At 44.7% G+C, this 15,607-nt stretch overlaps 2 protein-coding genes and 2 long non-coding RNA genes across 7 annotated transcripts; 1 reads left to right on the top strand and 3 right to left on the bottom strand.

Moving 5' to 3' along the window:
* The first annotated feature begins 195 nt into the window (after positions 1-195).
* LOC124204515 lies at positions 196-1,459 on the top strand. The gene is made up of 6 exons (XR_006878951.1): positions 196-302; positions 394-477; positions 578-652; positions 718-868; positions 987-1,074; positions 1,141-1,459. It is a non-coding gene; the product is annotated as an uncharacterized LOC124204515 (long non-coding RNA).
* A 267-nt stretch (positions 1,460-1,726) lies between these two features.
* On the bottom strand, positions 1,727-5,504 carry LOC124204514. 3 transcript variants are annotated; one of them, XR_006878949.1, is made up of 6 exons: positions 3,911-5,504; positions 3,740-3,843; positions 3,540-3,648; positions 3,383-3,473; positions 2,891-3,312; positions 1,727-2,091 (listed from the first exon to the last, which is right to left on the bottom strand). It is a non-coding gene; the product is annotated as an uncharacterized LOC124204514 (long non-coding RNA). The 3 variants fall into 3 exon arrangements; XR_006878950.1 differs by having other exon boundaries at positions 3,540-3,843; positions 3,911-3,946; positions 4,139-5,504; XR_006878948.1 differs by having other exon boundaries at positions 3,540-3,843.
* Positions 5,505-5,713: 209 nt separating this feature from the next.
* LOC124204490 lies at positions 5,714-12,584 on the bottom strand. 2 transcript variants are annotated; one of them, XM_046601554.1, is made up of 12 exons: positions 12,447-12,584; positions 11,502-11,641; positions 10,802-11,384; positions 10,349-10,423; positions 9,294-9,492; positions 8,886-9,198; positions 8,115-8,299; positions 7,814-8,033; positions 6,884-7,740; positions 6,621-6,817; positions 6,283-6,549; positions 5,714-6,202 (listed from the first exon to the last, which is right to left on the bottom strand). In XM_046601554.1, exons 2-12 carry the CDS (start codon positions 11,625-11,627, stop codon positions 6,012-6,014), a joined length of 3,213 nt encoding a protein of 1,070 aa, XP_046457510.1. In that variant the 5' UTR covers positions 11,628-11,641; positions 12,447-12,584; the 3' UTR covers positions 5,714-6,011. The 2 variants fall into 2 exon arrangements, with proteins under 2 accessions (XP_046457510.1, XP_046457511.1); XM_046601555.1 differs by having other exon boundaries at positions 6,621-6,811.
* Positions 12,585-12,618: 34 nt separating this feature from the next.
* Positions 12,619-15,571, bottom strand: LOC124204953. Its single transcript, XM_046602210.1, has 12 exons — positions 15,357-15,571; positions 15,150-15,282; positions 14,892-15,088; positions 14,779-14,830; positions 14,561-14,717; positions 14,384-14,500; positions 14,249-14,314; positions 13,895-14,043; positions 13,418-13,823; positions 13,238-13,354; positions 13,012-13,154; positions 12,619-12,875 (listed from the first exon to the last, which is right to left on the bottom strand). Exons 1-11 carry the CDS (start codon positions 15,503-15,505, stop codon positions 13,060-13,062), a joined length of 1,638 nt encoding a protein of 545 aa, XP_046458166.1. The 5' UTR covers positions 15,506-15,571; the 3' UTR covers positions 12,619-12,875; positions 13,012-13,059.
* Positions 15,572-15,607: the final 36 nt, after the last annotated feature.

The raw sequence follows: 15,607 nt of genomic DNA, 5'->3' as shown, positions 1-15,607 counted from the left end.
ATTTCGACGGTAGCTCAATAGTTAAGGCGCAATCGCTTACTTCCGGTACACTTCCGGAAAATTTGCATAAAACTAGCAAGTGAGCTTTGTTCCCTGTAATGCTCTCATGATTTCAAGCTAGATTTAATCAAATGTGCGCTGTTCTAGCTCAAGTTGTGTCACAAAACTAATTACGTTCTTGGGACTTTTCCGAGTTTCAGAGGTGCCCAATAGATGGCGAGTGTCCTCGTTTTTCATGTAATGGCTGTTGTGTTGTTGTCAAAAGTTCCTATTTTTTCACGAAATTACCGATTAATTCATAAGTAAATTCAAGTTTATTTCTGTGCAATTTGTTTAATGTATTATTCCGTTGAGTATTGGATCACATTTAATATTTCGCATTATAACCTGTAGGATGGAACGCGAAAGGAAGCATCAGCCTTCGATCAACCCTTTCATAATTGACGTTCTGCTGAATGCATCATCCAATTAATACAGGTAAAAACCAATGATAGCATTTTTATAATACCTGTTCTCATATTTCGTTAATATTCAATTATTCATCATAATTATCTTGAGTTTCTATTGATCTTGGTAGGTCACTAATCCCAGCGTGGACATGTATTGTTTTATTCCGAACATGTTTTACTACAAATGTTGCATTGACAGACAAGTATTGTTCATCTTTTAGAAATGTAAAACTTGTATTTGATGTCATATTTGTATTTTCTGTCACAGGGAAAGCTATGGAAAACATTATGTAGGACATGAGTAATCTTAGAAGTCACGTGAAAAGATGCAGGGCAGGGCACTTACCAACATATGTTCAACACTGCTGCGGCTGCCTACAGTCACAGGCAGGAATATTGCTGTCTTTCTTCAGACAATTGTAAGTTATATTTTTGTGTCATAACCCCTTTAGTTTCTTTCAATATTTAAGATTTTATGTTGTAAAGTTGACAAAATTCTAAAATAACTAACTAAATAATTTGAATGTTCTGTCATAGGCAAAGCTATTGGAGTAATTTAGTCTTCATCCCCACTGGACTCTTTCATCTTCTGGATAGCTTGGGAAACCTGATTGGTGTTATCAATGTAACTTCATTTGTCATGTTAGTGAATGCAAATGTTGTTATTAATTTTGTTTTCTCCTTGATTTAGCCATTCTGATAATGACCGAAAGGATGCGGCCCATAGACTGTGAACATCAGACGGGATCAGACTTCAGCATCTCTACGAGCCACGACATAAACGTGCAGTGACATTCTACAAGTTCTACGCGGATCATCTACTGTTATTGTTGGTATGAGTGTTTTGTTAGTTAATCCGTTGGCTGCCACGCCTTTGTTTCCCCCATGTTAGCTCCTTAGCACGGGCCGCACTGTTTGGTCTCTTGGTCTTATGTGCCTTGGGATCGAACAGCTGCACCTGCCCAAGATTCGCCGAAAGGCCCTGTTAGGCAATGCACCATAGGGACTTCCCCCCTCGTCGATACGGTGATGGATTCTAGAGGTTGTGCATTCCATCTTCTCCTGTCACCGTGTCAGCCCGGACTTGTCAGCAATGGCAAGTCCCACCTTGGTCATGGATCCTTCAGACGTGGCACGTAGAAAGTAGAAAACAACCTACGGGTTGTATGGCGTGGCAGCCAACGGGTTAACTTAAGTGTATGTATGCATGTATAATGTGTGTGATTGTAAAATGTGGTGGAATTGTGGGTGGAGGTGGGACAATAAAGCAATTCCAATTTATCTTGTTATTCAACGTTGTACTTGTATTTCCAATTGGTATTACAATAAATATTTCACACTTAGCTGAAATTTCAGTTACTTATATTTAGCGTAATTGTTGAGATGGTCCACAGGTTTAGAAGTCTTGATTTATAAAATGATTGATGTTCTTATTAACCATATTGAAACCAGTTTCACCCAGTACTTGGTTTCAAAAATATATCTTACACCAGTTAACACAAATCAAAACAGTCTACACCATTAAATTTAACTGGTACAAACTTGAATTCAAGAAAAAATTTAGTCAAGAAAAACCATCTGTCACACATTGCAACAGTACTAAAAACAGGTAAATACAGATCTTCCTCCAAATCCACTCCATCTAGAAACAAAAAAAACCGTTAATGGTGTCATACTCCAATTTCTAGTAGTCTTCAATCATAACAGAAAAAAAAACAGTTGATCTAAAAACAAAACAGCACAGCTCAACAAATTTTACGAGGATGTTTACAACAAATCATAGACACATAATAACAAGTCCCTATCGTTAATCACTGTTGGTGTACATCCAAGCTTCAAGTCTCTTCAAGTTTCTGGTTTAACTTTTAGCAACATCAGTAGTGTTTAAGACAATCAAAGGAAAAATCACAGCTATCTCGAGAGTGAAGTTATTTTTGAAGGTCCTTAAAAACAGTCCCCAAATAGTTTGTTCATGGAAATTTGCTATTAAAATACAGCAATCACATTGCGACAAATAGTAATTTGACTAATTCTTTGGGTTTAAGCCTAGGCCAGAAGGGAACAAATTTGCGCCATCGTCAGTTATTACCTCGTAGAAAAAAACGAAAACTCCTAAAATATGTTGAGAACGGCGACAGGCGACACGTCAATCCACAATTTGTAACGTCGTCGCCATTTTGAAAGGCTCTACGGAGGGGAAGGGGCACCGTTGCGACATCATAAAAATTGCGACCAAAGGGCGAAAGGCGAATGCAAAATCGGTAAAATAAAACAATTTTAGCAGGTTATAAATGAAAATTTGGTCGAGGATAATCTACGAAAAAGAGCCATTTGAGATTGAAACTGGATCTGTTCTTCGGAAATATCATCGCTCTTATCGCAGAATAAGTAGTTTTTTTTCCTAAAGTATTATTACCGGAATTATGACTTACTCCAGTTACTCGGTTAGATAAATCTATTGCATCTCCGACTAGCACGAAATCGTCTTCATCCGCACATCAATTTACTATTCAACGCATTCTCCTTTTCAGTAGACGAGCAGCGTGGAAGAAATTGTTGCCTGGCAACGGGAAAGAGGAGCACTGTTCGCCGGATCGGTATTTCCTCCCAACGGTTTCTTAGTTTTTTTCTAATGGACATTTTCGAATAATCCATCTTCCATGATGTTAGGGGGAAGATAAACTGGTGACACATTCCAGTTTCCACAATGGTCGAGATCCCAGAGACGATAAAGAGTTCTCGATGGTTGTTATCGCCTCCGCAATCCGGCGCTACTGGCTGTTGAGAGCGGTTTCCGCCGCCGTCACCCATTTTGTTTAGCTGCACACTAACCACCAGAGAGAAATACTCGCGCCACAATAGTCTGTTAGATGAATTATCAGGTCAAAAACTGCTGCATTCCTAATGAAGCGATGAATGTTTCGTTCGTTTACCTCAATCGCTGCTCTACGTCCCAGGGTGAACGAATGGGACTCGACTGATGCCAACGGTTCAATGCCGTTGTGGTAGACTCGGCCATCACATCTGAGAGATAAGTTCAATAATAAAATTAATAAAAAATGAAAAATGTCCAACAGAGACGAATGTTACCAGTGTCTGTATCGAGATTGTCTTGATCTTCTAGAAGACGAAACGGGCAATAACATTGCGAAATTAAAATGTTGAGAGGGCTTGAGGCTACCAATTACTATCCATTCACCTGACACCAATTTGATGATGTCCACGTTCGGTGAATTTGATTTCTACTATTGCCTCTGCAGAGGCAACTTTTATCTTCCCTATTCAGTTACCAGAATTGTGTGGAGTCGAATCAACCTCCTCGGGCTCCATTTTGCTTGGCAGGATTGATCTGACTTCCAGGGGAGTCAAACTCATTGAGAGGAACTTAATTGAGCTGAGAAGAGAAAGATTTCGTAAAATCATTAAATCACAATTTAAGTTGATTCAAGGGAACAACTTACTAAATTGTCTTCTGGTGCTTTGTTTCTCCTCCTGTTCTATGGATTAGATATAAAATGGGAAAAGCAATTCAGATAGAATGAATGTGATGGATGTTTTAACAAGTGGTTCATTTCCCTTTATAAACGCCAATGATCTCAAAATTAAGGTCCATTCTGAGTTTCTGACACCCACTCGAACAGCTATAGATCCTGGTGCATTGCACATATTATCGCAAACTAGAATATTACCATTTAGCTGTCACAGTCTAACAGATGTTTCATCTCGCTCACAAATCGGGTGAAATGACAAAGACACTTGATGACGTTGTAGATTTTCTCCTTCTTAGTATTCGCTTGTTGAAAGAGCAGACGAAATTTCAATGTTTACCAATTATTAATCGACTATCAAATCGATGGAGAACTAAATATCGATACAATGTTGTTACTAGTCAAATTAGACAATTCGTTAGGAATGGAGATTGTGGGAATCAGGTATATTTAGAGCTCATATTTAGAGCTATATTTAGAGCCCGGAAAAATAAAATTGAAATTGATATAAATTAAAAATGAAATAAAATTATTTTAAAATCAGAAAAGGAACAGAAAAAGTTTAAATATGACCACTAAATAGCAAGGAGAAGGAGCACATCCGCCGCTGTGTGTGTGTACTACTTGTTGATACCAAATATTCTATAATTGACATAACAATTTTAACAATGATAGTGGATGGGGCCGGGGACGCAACTGCCCGGCTCTAGGCTGGATATACGGATCTGAAACTAGCACAAATAATCCCTCACATACACGCATTTCACAAGTTGTTGCCCACATGATACACCGGGCGGTGTATGACAAGGACAACATTGTTGGATTCGTGCGGAAGCAACGCGCATATGATCACTGAGATTATTCGACTAGTCGTACAGAGCCAGCACCCACTTGTATGCAACACATTCCCAATTCAACACGACGGAAACAAGGCAATTAACCCAATGACTGCGCAAATAAGGGCCCTTTGCTCTGCCAGATATACAGCGCCAATTTCCCATTATTCCACATTTCATTTGCCTTTTGCGCTGAGGAATATTGGACCGATCCCAATATCGACGAAAACCGTCCCCCAGCCAACCCTCCCGAGTTCCCTCTCCAGCAGCAAGTCACGGGGTCCATGTGACGCCACAGTGGCGCCAGAGCGGGTGTATGACCAACCAACAAAGCTCACCAGGGGGTTCGAACCCTGGTCTCCAGGTGCACCACTGCACCTACTCCTAAATGACGCCTTATCCCATACACCCACTCGTCCCCTTCTACTAATATAAAAAGAAAAGGTTTTAAAAATTTCAGCGGATCATCACCAGACATGAAACACGCGTGTATCGATGGTTAATCGGTACTGTTGTAAACTTGTCATGAGCCGTGTAAAAAAATGCGATGAATTTGTCAATTTCAAAAAGATGCTCACACAAAGCTTAAACTGTTCTGGCAAAATAGTCGATGGCCGACGATCCGGATCCCGTTCCTGGCAGCGTGTGCATCTTCATTTTTCTTGAAATTCTTTTTCCCCCCCATTTGATGCAACGGGTGATGGAACCATAAAACCTTGACGGGGCGATTCGCAGAAACCAACTGGAATGAGATAAGAAATCAAATGCACACTTTGACGAGGAAATTAAACAAATGTTCGACAGCTATAGTTAAAAGTACCTGGCGTTTCCTGCAAGAAATCAGTCGGACTGCAAGTACAATATCTGAGCTGTTCCGAGGTTGCTGGAAATGCAACACAAAATTCATCAAGTGGTTAATGAATGGACAATGGAGATTGGGGGGAATCAGGTATATTTTTAGAGCTCAATGATTTCTAGTTAGATATAGTATTTATTTATCAACATCAACACTTGATCAATCCATGTGAATAGAAAAACAAACAAACATAAACGACGTGCGCCTCCCGTGTCGTCGTGCTGACTTAATTACACGGGCCATCGAAATAACAACATCGTTTCGTAACATCATCAATATTTTCTTGATTTCTTTTAATTTTTTTTTGTTAATTTAATTTGATTTCGAATTGAATAAATGAATGAGCGAGAGTTGGATATTTTTCTTGATTAGCCAATAACTTTCAATGACTGCCTTTGTTAGCGGGTGATGTGTTGCTCTTCTGATGGCCGTTGATGTTGTTGTTCAAATTCAATTTCGGCAGAATGATTCGCCCGTTTTCCGTTGTCGACTTGGCCGTCCCCGGGTGATTCGTTGGTTGTTGCTGTTGATGTTGTTGTTGAGTGACGGGCCGGTGGTGTTTGTGGTAGGGAACTGAATCATTCAAAAAACCAACAACCCTCGAATGAATAGAAATCGATTGGGTCAACATTAATTCAAAATGGAGAAATTACTGAAGGCAGCGCAGGGGACGCCCGTGTAGCAGGCCGGCGGCAACGTCGTGTAAGCGTACATGGCGTGCGGGCAACGCTGGGTCGTGTGGGTGCACTTGTCCACCGGCATCGTCGTCGTCGTAGTCGTCCTGCTCGTCCCATTGGTGGACTCGGTCTCGATGACGTCACCGTACGTCAGTCCGTTGGTGGTGGCGCCATCTTCGCGGTCCGTCGCCGAATCGACCAGTGGCAGCAATGTCCGCCCACCTTGCACCAGCCTCAGCTGATCTGTTGCGGGAAAGTTTAAAAAATAAAAATAAACCCAAAGTTGAAGAAAGAAAGAAAGTTTTGACATTTACTGTAGAGGTAGACTTCGAGTTGCTGGAAGGAATAGGATCCGTCGTAGGGGCGGAGTCCGACGGTGACGGCGTCTTTGCGGAATCCGTCGATGAGCCGCTTGGCAAACACCTGCTCGTTGGCCTGCCCGATCCGGATTTGCATTTGCTTCAAGTCCAGCAGCTGCTGGAAGATCTTTCTCTCCAAATTGTACCTGCCATTTTCAAATTTTAAACGCCATCCAATTTTAAAATTCCAATTTAAAATCATTATTTGATTATTTCACCTTCGGGTTTTGGCTTGAGCGGCGCGGATGACGGAAATGGGAATTTCCGCTTTGTACTTGATCCGCTCGCTGTGCGGATGAGTCGCCGTCGGCGGATGGGCAGACGATCCTTCGTGTTCCGAGCGGCGCTCCGATTTGGTCCGCCGCAAGAGGAAGGTCCGCTTCCGGCTCGACTCGACGTCGTCCATTAACGGCGAGTGGGTCGTCGTTTTGTTGTTGTCGTTGCTGTTGTTCAAACTACTCGACGATCGGTTCAAATTCTCGCCGTCCGGCCCGTTCATCATCTGCTGCTCCGACGGCGAGCGGATGTGATCCAGCAGCAGCAGAGTGGCCGAATCGGTCCGGCGGATCAGCGCAGACGAATTAATGTCCTCCTCGGAGCGACCGACCAGGTCACTGAATCCGGAATCCTTTTGGCCGGAACTCTCCGTCCCGACATTGGACAGGATCGACTGGGATCTGACGGCCAAATCGGTGGCCACTTGGCTGGATTTGACGATCGGCTCCAAATGGACCGTGTTGATGTTGCTGAGGCCGTGACTGCTTCCGTTGAGTCTTCCGCTTCCGTCGCCACCGCTTCCGCCCGTCCCAGGAGCGCCACCGTCCGACACGTACTGCGACAAATTGGGTCTCTGCTGTTGGTGATAACGCGATCCAGGCAGGTGCTGCTCATCGTCGCTTTCCGATCCGGAATCGTCAGAGTAGCGCTGACGTGACTTCCAGCGGAGTTCTTCATCATTGGGCGGTGGGCGAGGATCGGTCAAGGATCGCCTCTGCTGGGCACGACGTCTGATCCTCCTACGTCTCAATCCACTCTCCGTTTCGCCCAGTCTCACTCCAGCGCTCGACAGCTGGATCTTTAATAATAATAATTAAAAAAAAGTTAATTCAATCAATTTAAATTCAAATTCTGTTTTAAAATGGAACAACCTCTGCTCCGTCCTTGTTTTCGCTGAAGAAAGATTCTTCCACTTGCGTCTGAGTGGCGCTGTCCTCCAGTCGGCTGACGGTGCGGCTCTTGTGTCCGGCCAAATGCGGAAGTTGAACCATCGACGACCGGCCGGACATTTGACTGTCGGTCGGGTAGTCCATCATCTCGGCGTTGTTGTGGACCACCACCGACACCCGTCGCTGGTTCTCCGTGTAGGCCCTTGGAACAAGAAAATCATTTCATAATATTTTTCAAATGGAATTCATCTTTAACAAAATTTTGAAAGAAACTTGAATTTACTGGCTGAGGGCTCGTTGCAAGGCCCGGCTGTCGGTGAGTTTGGCGGCCGCCAATCCGCCGTGAAGTTGCAGGAATTTAGCGCAGCCCCGATTGCCCCGACGCAGGGCCGCGTCCAGCGGCGTAATCAATTGCCCTCGGGCTGTCCTCATGATGCAATTGATCTCGGCTCCGTGATCGATCAATATCTTATTGAACGTGAATCAAAACCGACCAACCAATGGTAACCCAATCGAGTGGCGGGAAAAATTTGAAAAAAAGAAAAATTGACTATTTACTAACTCACTACTACCACCACTATTAGAATGTACACGTCACAGTAGAGGAAACTTTGCTCTAGAGAGAGAGTTGCATGTTGTCCAATTGTTTCATCCAAAGAAAACAAGGAAACTCGCGGTGAAATCAAATAATCCATTTGACTCTACGGACTACCGACTAGATCCTGCTGCTTACATACACATGTATGTAGGCCATACGTGCAATAATGTACGGATGACACACACACACAACAGCTGGAATAGATTTCTATAATGAGACACGCCCCTTTTTTAATGATCGCCCCATATGCAAGGATCGCGTGTCTACCCGTTTAACCTCACCGGGATCGCATTTCTTTTGGCCATAACCCCACCAGGGCAACTATTCTCGTACGACCAACACACACAAACTTTTCTTTCCAATCACCAGCCTGGCCAATGAGACTGGTGCCCAGGCTATTAATAAAGCTCAAGTCCAGGGAGGGAGTAGAAGGAGGAGCTAATTAAGCCGTATTACCTTGCACATTTCCACGTTGTTATTGATGGCGGCGATGTGCAGTGGACTGCGGCCGTCGTTGTTGACCACGTGAGCCCCGCCGATGACCGAGCCACCGCCATTGACCACCGATCCGCCCGATTCGCCGTATTGCTGCTGCTGCTGGGACTGGCATTGCCGCAAGATCCACAGGACGAGATCCTTGCGGCCGCAGGCGACGGCTTCGTGCAGTGGCACGTCTCCTTTGGTGCTCCTCAGCCAGAGATCCGCTTGATGCTGGGCCAGCAGCCGCAACGTTTCCGTCTGCCCTTTGGTGGCACCGCAATACGCCGGACTGATTTCCAATCAGGATCGACATTAAACAAAAGAAGAAGAAGAAGGTTAAAAATGATTGAAATTGATTTTGTGGATGGGGATGGATGTACGTACGTGCGTCCCTTTTTGTCCTGGTGATTGGGATTGGCTCCACAGTCGAGCAAAAGTTGGGCGCAATCGGCGTGACCGAGCGTGACGGCGTAAAAGAGGGCGGTGCATCCGTTGGCGTCCAGCAGATCCACTTCGGCTCCGCACAGGGCCACCAGAGTTTCCAGGCAGTCGCTGTGACCACGACTGGCCGCGCAGTGCAGAGCTGCAAACCCACGTCCCGTCCCGTTCCAAACAAACCGGAAAAAATGAACAAGATGAGGGACATTCGTGAGCAAACAGGATCGCCGATTCCCCCATCAGCCTATATATCCCGGGGGCCTATTACGACATGGTGAATAAGGACGACGACATGACGTTTGGCACAGCACACGGACATTTCACATTGTCAACCAAACAGACAGTTCGGTCGACTTACATTTCCCCTTATTTTCCCATCCAGCCCGGATTCAACCAAATTCCAATTTTTCTCAAATGTTTTTTTTGTCTTTCCGCAAGGAATTTTTTCTGGTTTAATCCCGCGGTGACTATTGTAGGACGTCCGTGCTACAATAGTCTGGGCCGTGACTTGACGCAAAGGTGCCGCTATAATAAACACACCCCCGACGGACTCAACCAACTCCACCCAGCGGCCGGAGGGCATTTGCCAAAGTACATACATACATCAGCAAGCAACCGCTACGCTGCTGAGATTTTGATGGCGGAGAGTTACATAACAACTAGCCGTTGTGCAGTGAAGACAGATACGAGAGGCACTGGAACGCGATCCTACACATACGCCCAGTGGGGACGGGTAGTATATTATTATCAGCTCTAAAGAGGGACGGAAGCGAGTTGCTGGATCATGTTCCTCTGTGTTGGTTTTTACGACCGCGTATAAAACACAAGCCAACCACTACCCCCCAAGGTCGTCGTGATTGAATGTGACAGGATTATAACCTTTGATTTGAGCGACTCTCTTTGGTTGTTGACGTTTGTTTACGATCGAGTCCAAAGGAAAGAAGAAAAACAGCAGCAGAGGGGGTGATGTGAAATTCCGGAAGGGAAAAAAACAAACTTACCGGTAAGTCCGTCCTTATCGGCGGCCATGACGGAAGCGCCGGCATTGGACAAGGCTAAAATGGCATCCGCACTACCTGTGTGTACAAGAAGAATCAAAAAGGAAAAACATTGTATAGTACAACCCCTTAAATGGCCCAGGCTGCACTTATAAGAACAACAACCGGATCGATTAATCCATAAAACAAGCAGGGGGGGGGGGGAGAACCGGAATAACCAAACACACACAAAGTTTGGCCAACAACTTTTTGGGTTCTTTTTCTTTTTCCAATTTGGGTAAAAGGTATTTTAATAGACAAAGAAGAGATTGGTCTTAGAACAACAGGTGATGATAATGCGGAAGGGAGTAGAAGAACACCGTAGAAAAAAAGTTACGACCTAAAGTTTCCAAGTAAATGCGGAAAGTCGGAAGCCGGAAGGGAATACAAAAAAAAAAGAAAAGGAAAATTCCATACCGGAACTGGCTGCCCAGAGGAGAGGTTGGCGTCCGTCTCGATCGATGACGTCCACCGGCACGCCATGGTTGATGAGTTTCTTGAGAGCCGCCAGACCCGTGTACCTTTGGCTGCTGCCTGGTCCACCTCCTCCAGTTCCTCCTCCTCCTCCCAAATGGCCCTGGCCACCACCACTTCCGCCTCCGCTGCCCAGTCCCATGGCTTTCTTGTTGTTGCCGCACATTTGCGCAGCGTAGTGGATGGGATAGGCCCCGTGAATGTCTTCGACGGAAGCCTCGGCTCCAGCGTCCAGGACCACGTCCAGGGCCTCCAACTCGCCGCAAACGGTGGCCCAGTGAACGACAGAGTGTCGCTCATTGTCCAGCAGATTGACTTCGGCTCCGTGGTCCAACAAATACCTCAACATGGTTCGATTTCCAGCGATGACAGCCAAATGAAGCGGAGTGTATCCTTCCTCGTCCGGTTGGTTGACTAGCGCCGGATTGGCTTTGACCAGCAACTGGGCACCGTCGGCCGTCGTGTTTTCGGCGCAGTAATGCAACGCTGTCTTGCCCGTCCTGTCGCATTCCTTGACGCAAATCGGCTATCGGAAATACAAACCAAACAAACAAAAAGTAACAAAATCAAAAACGGGTCGATAGTTCGATAAAACAAAATGAAACAAAAGGGGCGCCATTTTTTGAAACGGTCAATATTTTACCTTGCGCTGGATAAGATGGCGCACTTGCTGGGTGTCGCCCTGTTGGCAGCTGTACATCAACGGCGAAACACCTTCCATCGAGGCCCTGGACGGCCTAGGCGCACTAATGCGGCTCATGGGGTTCATCGTCGTGCCGAGTCCTGGAAAACAAACAAACCAATTTTACTAATGGACAAGAATAGCAAACCCACCCCTCCCCGACCCTCTGGTGAATTAGTGGACAATCAAACAAGGAGCGGACAACAATTCCTTGTACTGGGCTCCTACAACTATAGGGGCGGATCGATAAAGAGTAAAACGAGGTCGATAATATTCAGAGAGTTTCCTTTTTTATTTGGCCGTGCATAGTTTTCCCGCGTGAGTCCCGACTTTTGGCCGTAGACAACAACTGTGCAACAACAAACTCGCGACGAAATTCACGAGTCGTGAGGAAGAGGCCCGTTCCGGGTTGAAGGAAAAGTCCCGCGGTCGGCACCGCCGATTGGGCTGTGACACACACACAAAACATAACGCAGCGTGACTGAAACCGATTCATCGATCTGATTGTTTGTTTGTTTTCTTTTTCTTTTGGGCCTGGCCACAGAACAGTGGACCGGGACTGGGGGGGGGGTCGTTGGCAATATTTAGACATCCCCCACTCCCGCAAACCCCCCCCCCACCTTCCACCCTACATACTACATACCTCCCCACTTTTATGATTGCATTCTCTTCTTCGTTTCTTTTTCACGACGTCGTAAATCGCCATTCTCTTCCTCCTTTATTTTCACTCGAAAAATATCATCAAAACAACAAAATATTCGCGTGCGTAATAGCTTCCCCACCCCCTCTTCCCCCAGTCCGTTGTTTCACGTTCCTTATGCACCGCACACGCCATTTGAGTGATTAAACTTTAAACTACTTTCACGAGGGCTGAAATTCCTTCAAAGATGGATCGTTTCCACTTACTCGGATTATTTCCTGTTTCACCGGAAGTCGATCCAGGAAATTATTTTTTCCTCCAAAATGGATGGCCGAAATGTTTCACCGGATATGTTGTTTCGCAACCATCACTGACGCAGATCCTTGGACGTCCGCACAAAATTCCGGCTGCTGTAATTGTTGTTCCCGGACGGCCTAGAAAAAAAAAAAAACCAAAACAAACCAGCAGACACACACACACACACAAGAATCTTTTAATCCGCCACCGGCGTCCGGGACTACAAGTTGGATGCGTTGGACACGACCTACTGACACGTCAATTTTTGTCTCTCCCCCCGAGGGTTTTTCGAGATGGGGGAAGAAGCCGAAATCATTTGGACGACGACGATTGCGCACCAGCGCGTACACCTTTTCCATGAGTTGGGTAAAAGTTGGCGTTACCATGGTGACGCTGACCTATACACACAGAAAGACACACAAACGTCAGCAGATCTAGTTGCACGCATCTTTATTTCTTTTGTCTCCCACATCTCGTGGGACTTTCTTTTTTCGATTAAGAAGATGATAAGAAATCGACTCGGTGTAATCCTACCGATCCTTAATTTGGGGGAGTAATATGATCACAAAATAAGAGATCTCATTAATTTGGCTGGGCAGGGTTGAGGCATTGATTCCAATCGGGCCAAAAGGTTTCCTTCATCCGATGGCAGTACATTTTCAAATTGATCCATTCGCCTGTCGTCGATCGATGACAAATGATACCGAGTAATTGAATCAAGTGCCTTCATTATAAACTGAAATTGTACTAAACTACGTACCGTCGAAAAGCGGCTGGTAAGGGGAGCCCGGACTGTTCCACAAGATTTGGGCCAGCATACCAAAGATGGCGCAATCGACTTCAATCGGCTGGTCCCCCATCAAAAACAATTTCGGCCCTGAAAAAGAAATAAAAAGGAATAAAAGAACTTTGGCAATGATTTAATGATGCTGGAGGTTACCGAGAAAGTGGGAGATGGCCCGCAGATCCTTCAGTCCCATTTCCATGACTTGAGTCTGACTGTGACGGCCAATACCTTGAGCCGACGCCTGGGATTTCACCCTACCCACTACGACGGGCCGTAAATAGCGGACGGCAAAATGCAAATCCGTTTGAATGAGCGGCAGGGAACTTCCGCCATTATAAATCCATCGCCAGACCAGCATGACCCAGTAAAGATGATCTTCCGCCATGATTTGAAAGGCTCTAGCCACGGCCTTCTCTTCAACAGACAAACGGCCACTGAAATCCTTGTGGAACGTTTCGGCCAGCAGTTCGAGGCACAGCTGAGAGTCGCCAATCTTTTTACCGTTCAACGTGATCCATGGAGTTTTACCTTTGGGTCCCATCGGATGCTCAAAGTCATTCTGCATGTATTTGAATTTTAAATTATTAATTTAGGAAATTTTAGATAACTTGTTTGTTTCAAAAGATTTACCTGGTAAGGAATTCCGGCCATTCGCAAATAAGTTTCCAATTTCAATGCGAATGGAGAGATGCAGGGAGTCAATTTTCCTCTTTTCAACTGATGGAGGACGACCAAGTCGTTCCCCACAGAAGCAGCGGCCATTTTTCTTGTTGTTTTCACTCACAATAACAAAATTTTCACGAGATAACAAGAGATAAGAAGATTAACAACTCACCTACCACGTTCAAGCAATTCTATTCTGCATCTAAATAAAATTTTACACTGAATTTAGTTTGTTATTTCCATGGAAATTGTGGACATCACATTCAGGGAGGAAAAAAACATTTATAAATCTTATTTAAATGTGAGCAGGATTGAGACAACGATCCCAATCAGGCCAAAAAGTGTCTTTCATGCGTTCGCAGTAAGACTTCAAGTTATTAAATTCGCCTGTTGACGGAAATGATTATTAATTAAACTAAGTTAAAGCAGGGAAAAGGTTATTTTTCGAATTAATACCATTCAAGAGTTGTTCAAACGGAGAGCCTGGGCAGTTCCATAGCAACTGGCTGAGAATTCCAAACACGGCACAATCGGCTTCAATTGCTTTGTCACCCATCAGAAATTGTTTGGTACCTTTACGGGAAATTGAAAGAACTTGTAAGAAAGAAAAACAACAAGAAAATAAAAATTTACCAAGGAAATTGGAGATGGCTCTCAAGTCTTTAACACTCATTTCAATGACTTCGGCTTCAGTGTGCAGACCCATTCCTTGCCCTTGAGCTTGGCCTTTCAATTTCTTGACAACTAAAGGCAACGTCAGGCTGAGACTTTTAGGAAGGTTGCATTGAACCTGTGTCAAACAAGTTATTACTGAAATACTGAAGCTAAATCAGTGTCGTTTGAACTGGAACCTGCCAGAGGGTCCTTCCTTTGGTGTACACCCAGCGCCACAGAAGCAAACCCCTAAATAAAACTTGATTTCAATCATCTCGAGTAAGACTTGTAACACTACACGTGAACTTACCAATAGAGATGCTCTTCAGCCATGATGTGGAATGATCTTGCTATAGCTTGCTCTTCGGGTGACAGGTGAGAACTGCAATCTTTGTGGAACTTTCTGGCCAACAGCTCCATGCACAGCTGCGAGTCAGCAATCTCGTCACCATTCAGTGTGATCCATGGAGTTTTACCTTTGGGACCCATTGGTTCCTCAAATTCATTCTATCGTGCCACAATTCAAGTCAATATATTAAATCTTTAAGAGAAAGATCAACTTTTTCACCTCATAAGGAATGCCAGTCATTCTCAGGTATGTTTCCAACTTCAGTGGAAACGGAGAAACATTGGGTGTGAATTTTCCCCGTTCAAACTGATGAAGGATAACCATGTTCTTCTCCACAGAAGCCCATTTCTTCCTGTAAAAATAATAAAACTGCAAATGTCCGTCGAGTTTTACAACGATTTCAAAATGATAAAATTGATGGCTCACCTGCGTTGGGCTTTCTTGTAAGAGACGTAAATCTGTCCAACAAGATACAGTCCAGCGATTCCAGTGCCAAGAATGAGTAAATGTTTGCTGCGATTTAATGACAACGAATTTTGGAATGAAGACAGACATTCGATAGCAGCGTGCTTCATTTTTGTGCGTTCAGTGGCAACGAGTGCTCTTTCACACAGCTGTTTTTTCACAAACAGAAATCGATTATAAACAACAGGCCATCTAGTGAGCGTAGTTGAGTT

This window comes from Daphnia pulex, chromosome 10, assembly GCF_021134715.1.
Source record: "Daphnia pulex isolate KAP4 chromosome 10, ASM2113471v1".
Lineage (NCBI taxonomy): Eukaryota > Metazoa > Arthropoda > Branchiopoda > Diplostraca > Daphniidae > Daphnia > Daphnia pulex.
Note: the sequence above shows the minus strand (reverse complement) of the source record. Positions and strands in the feature narration are given on the sequence as shown.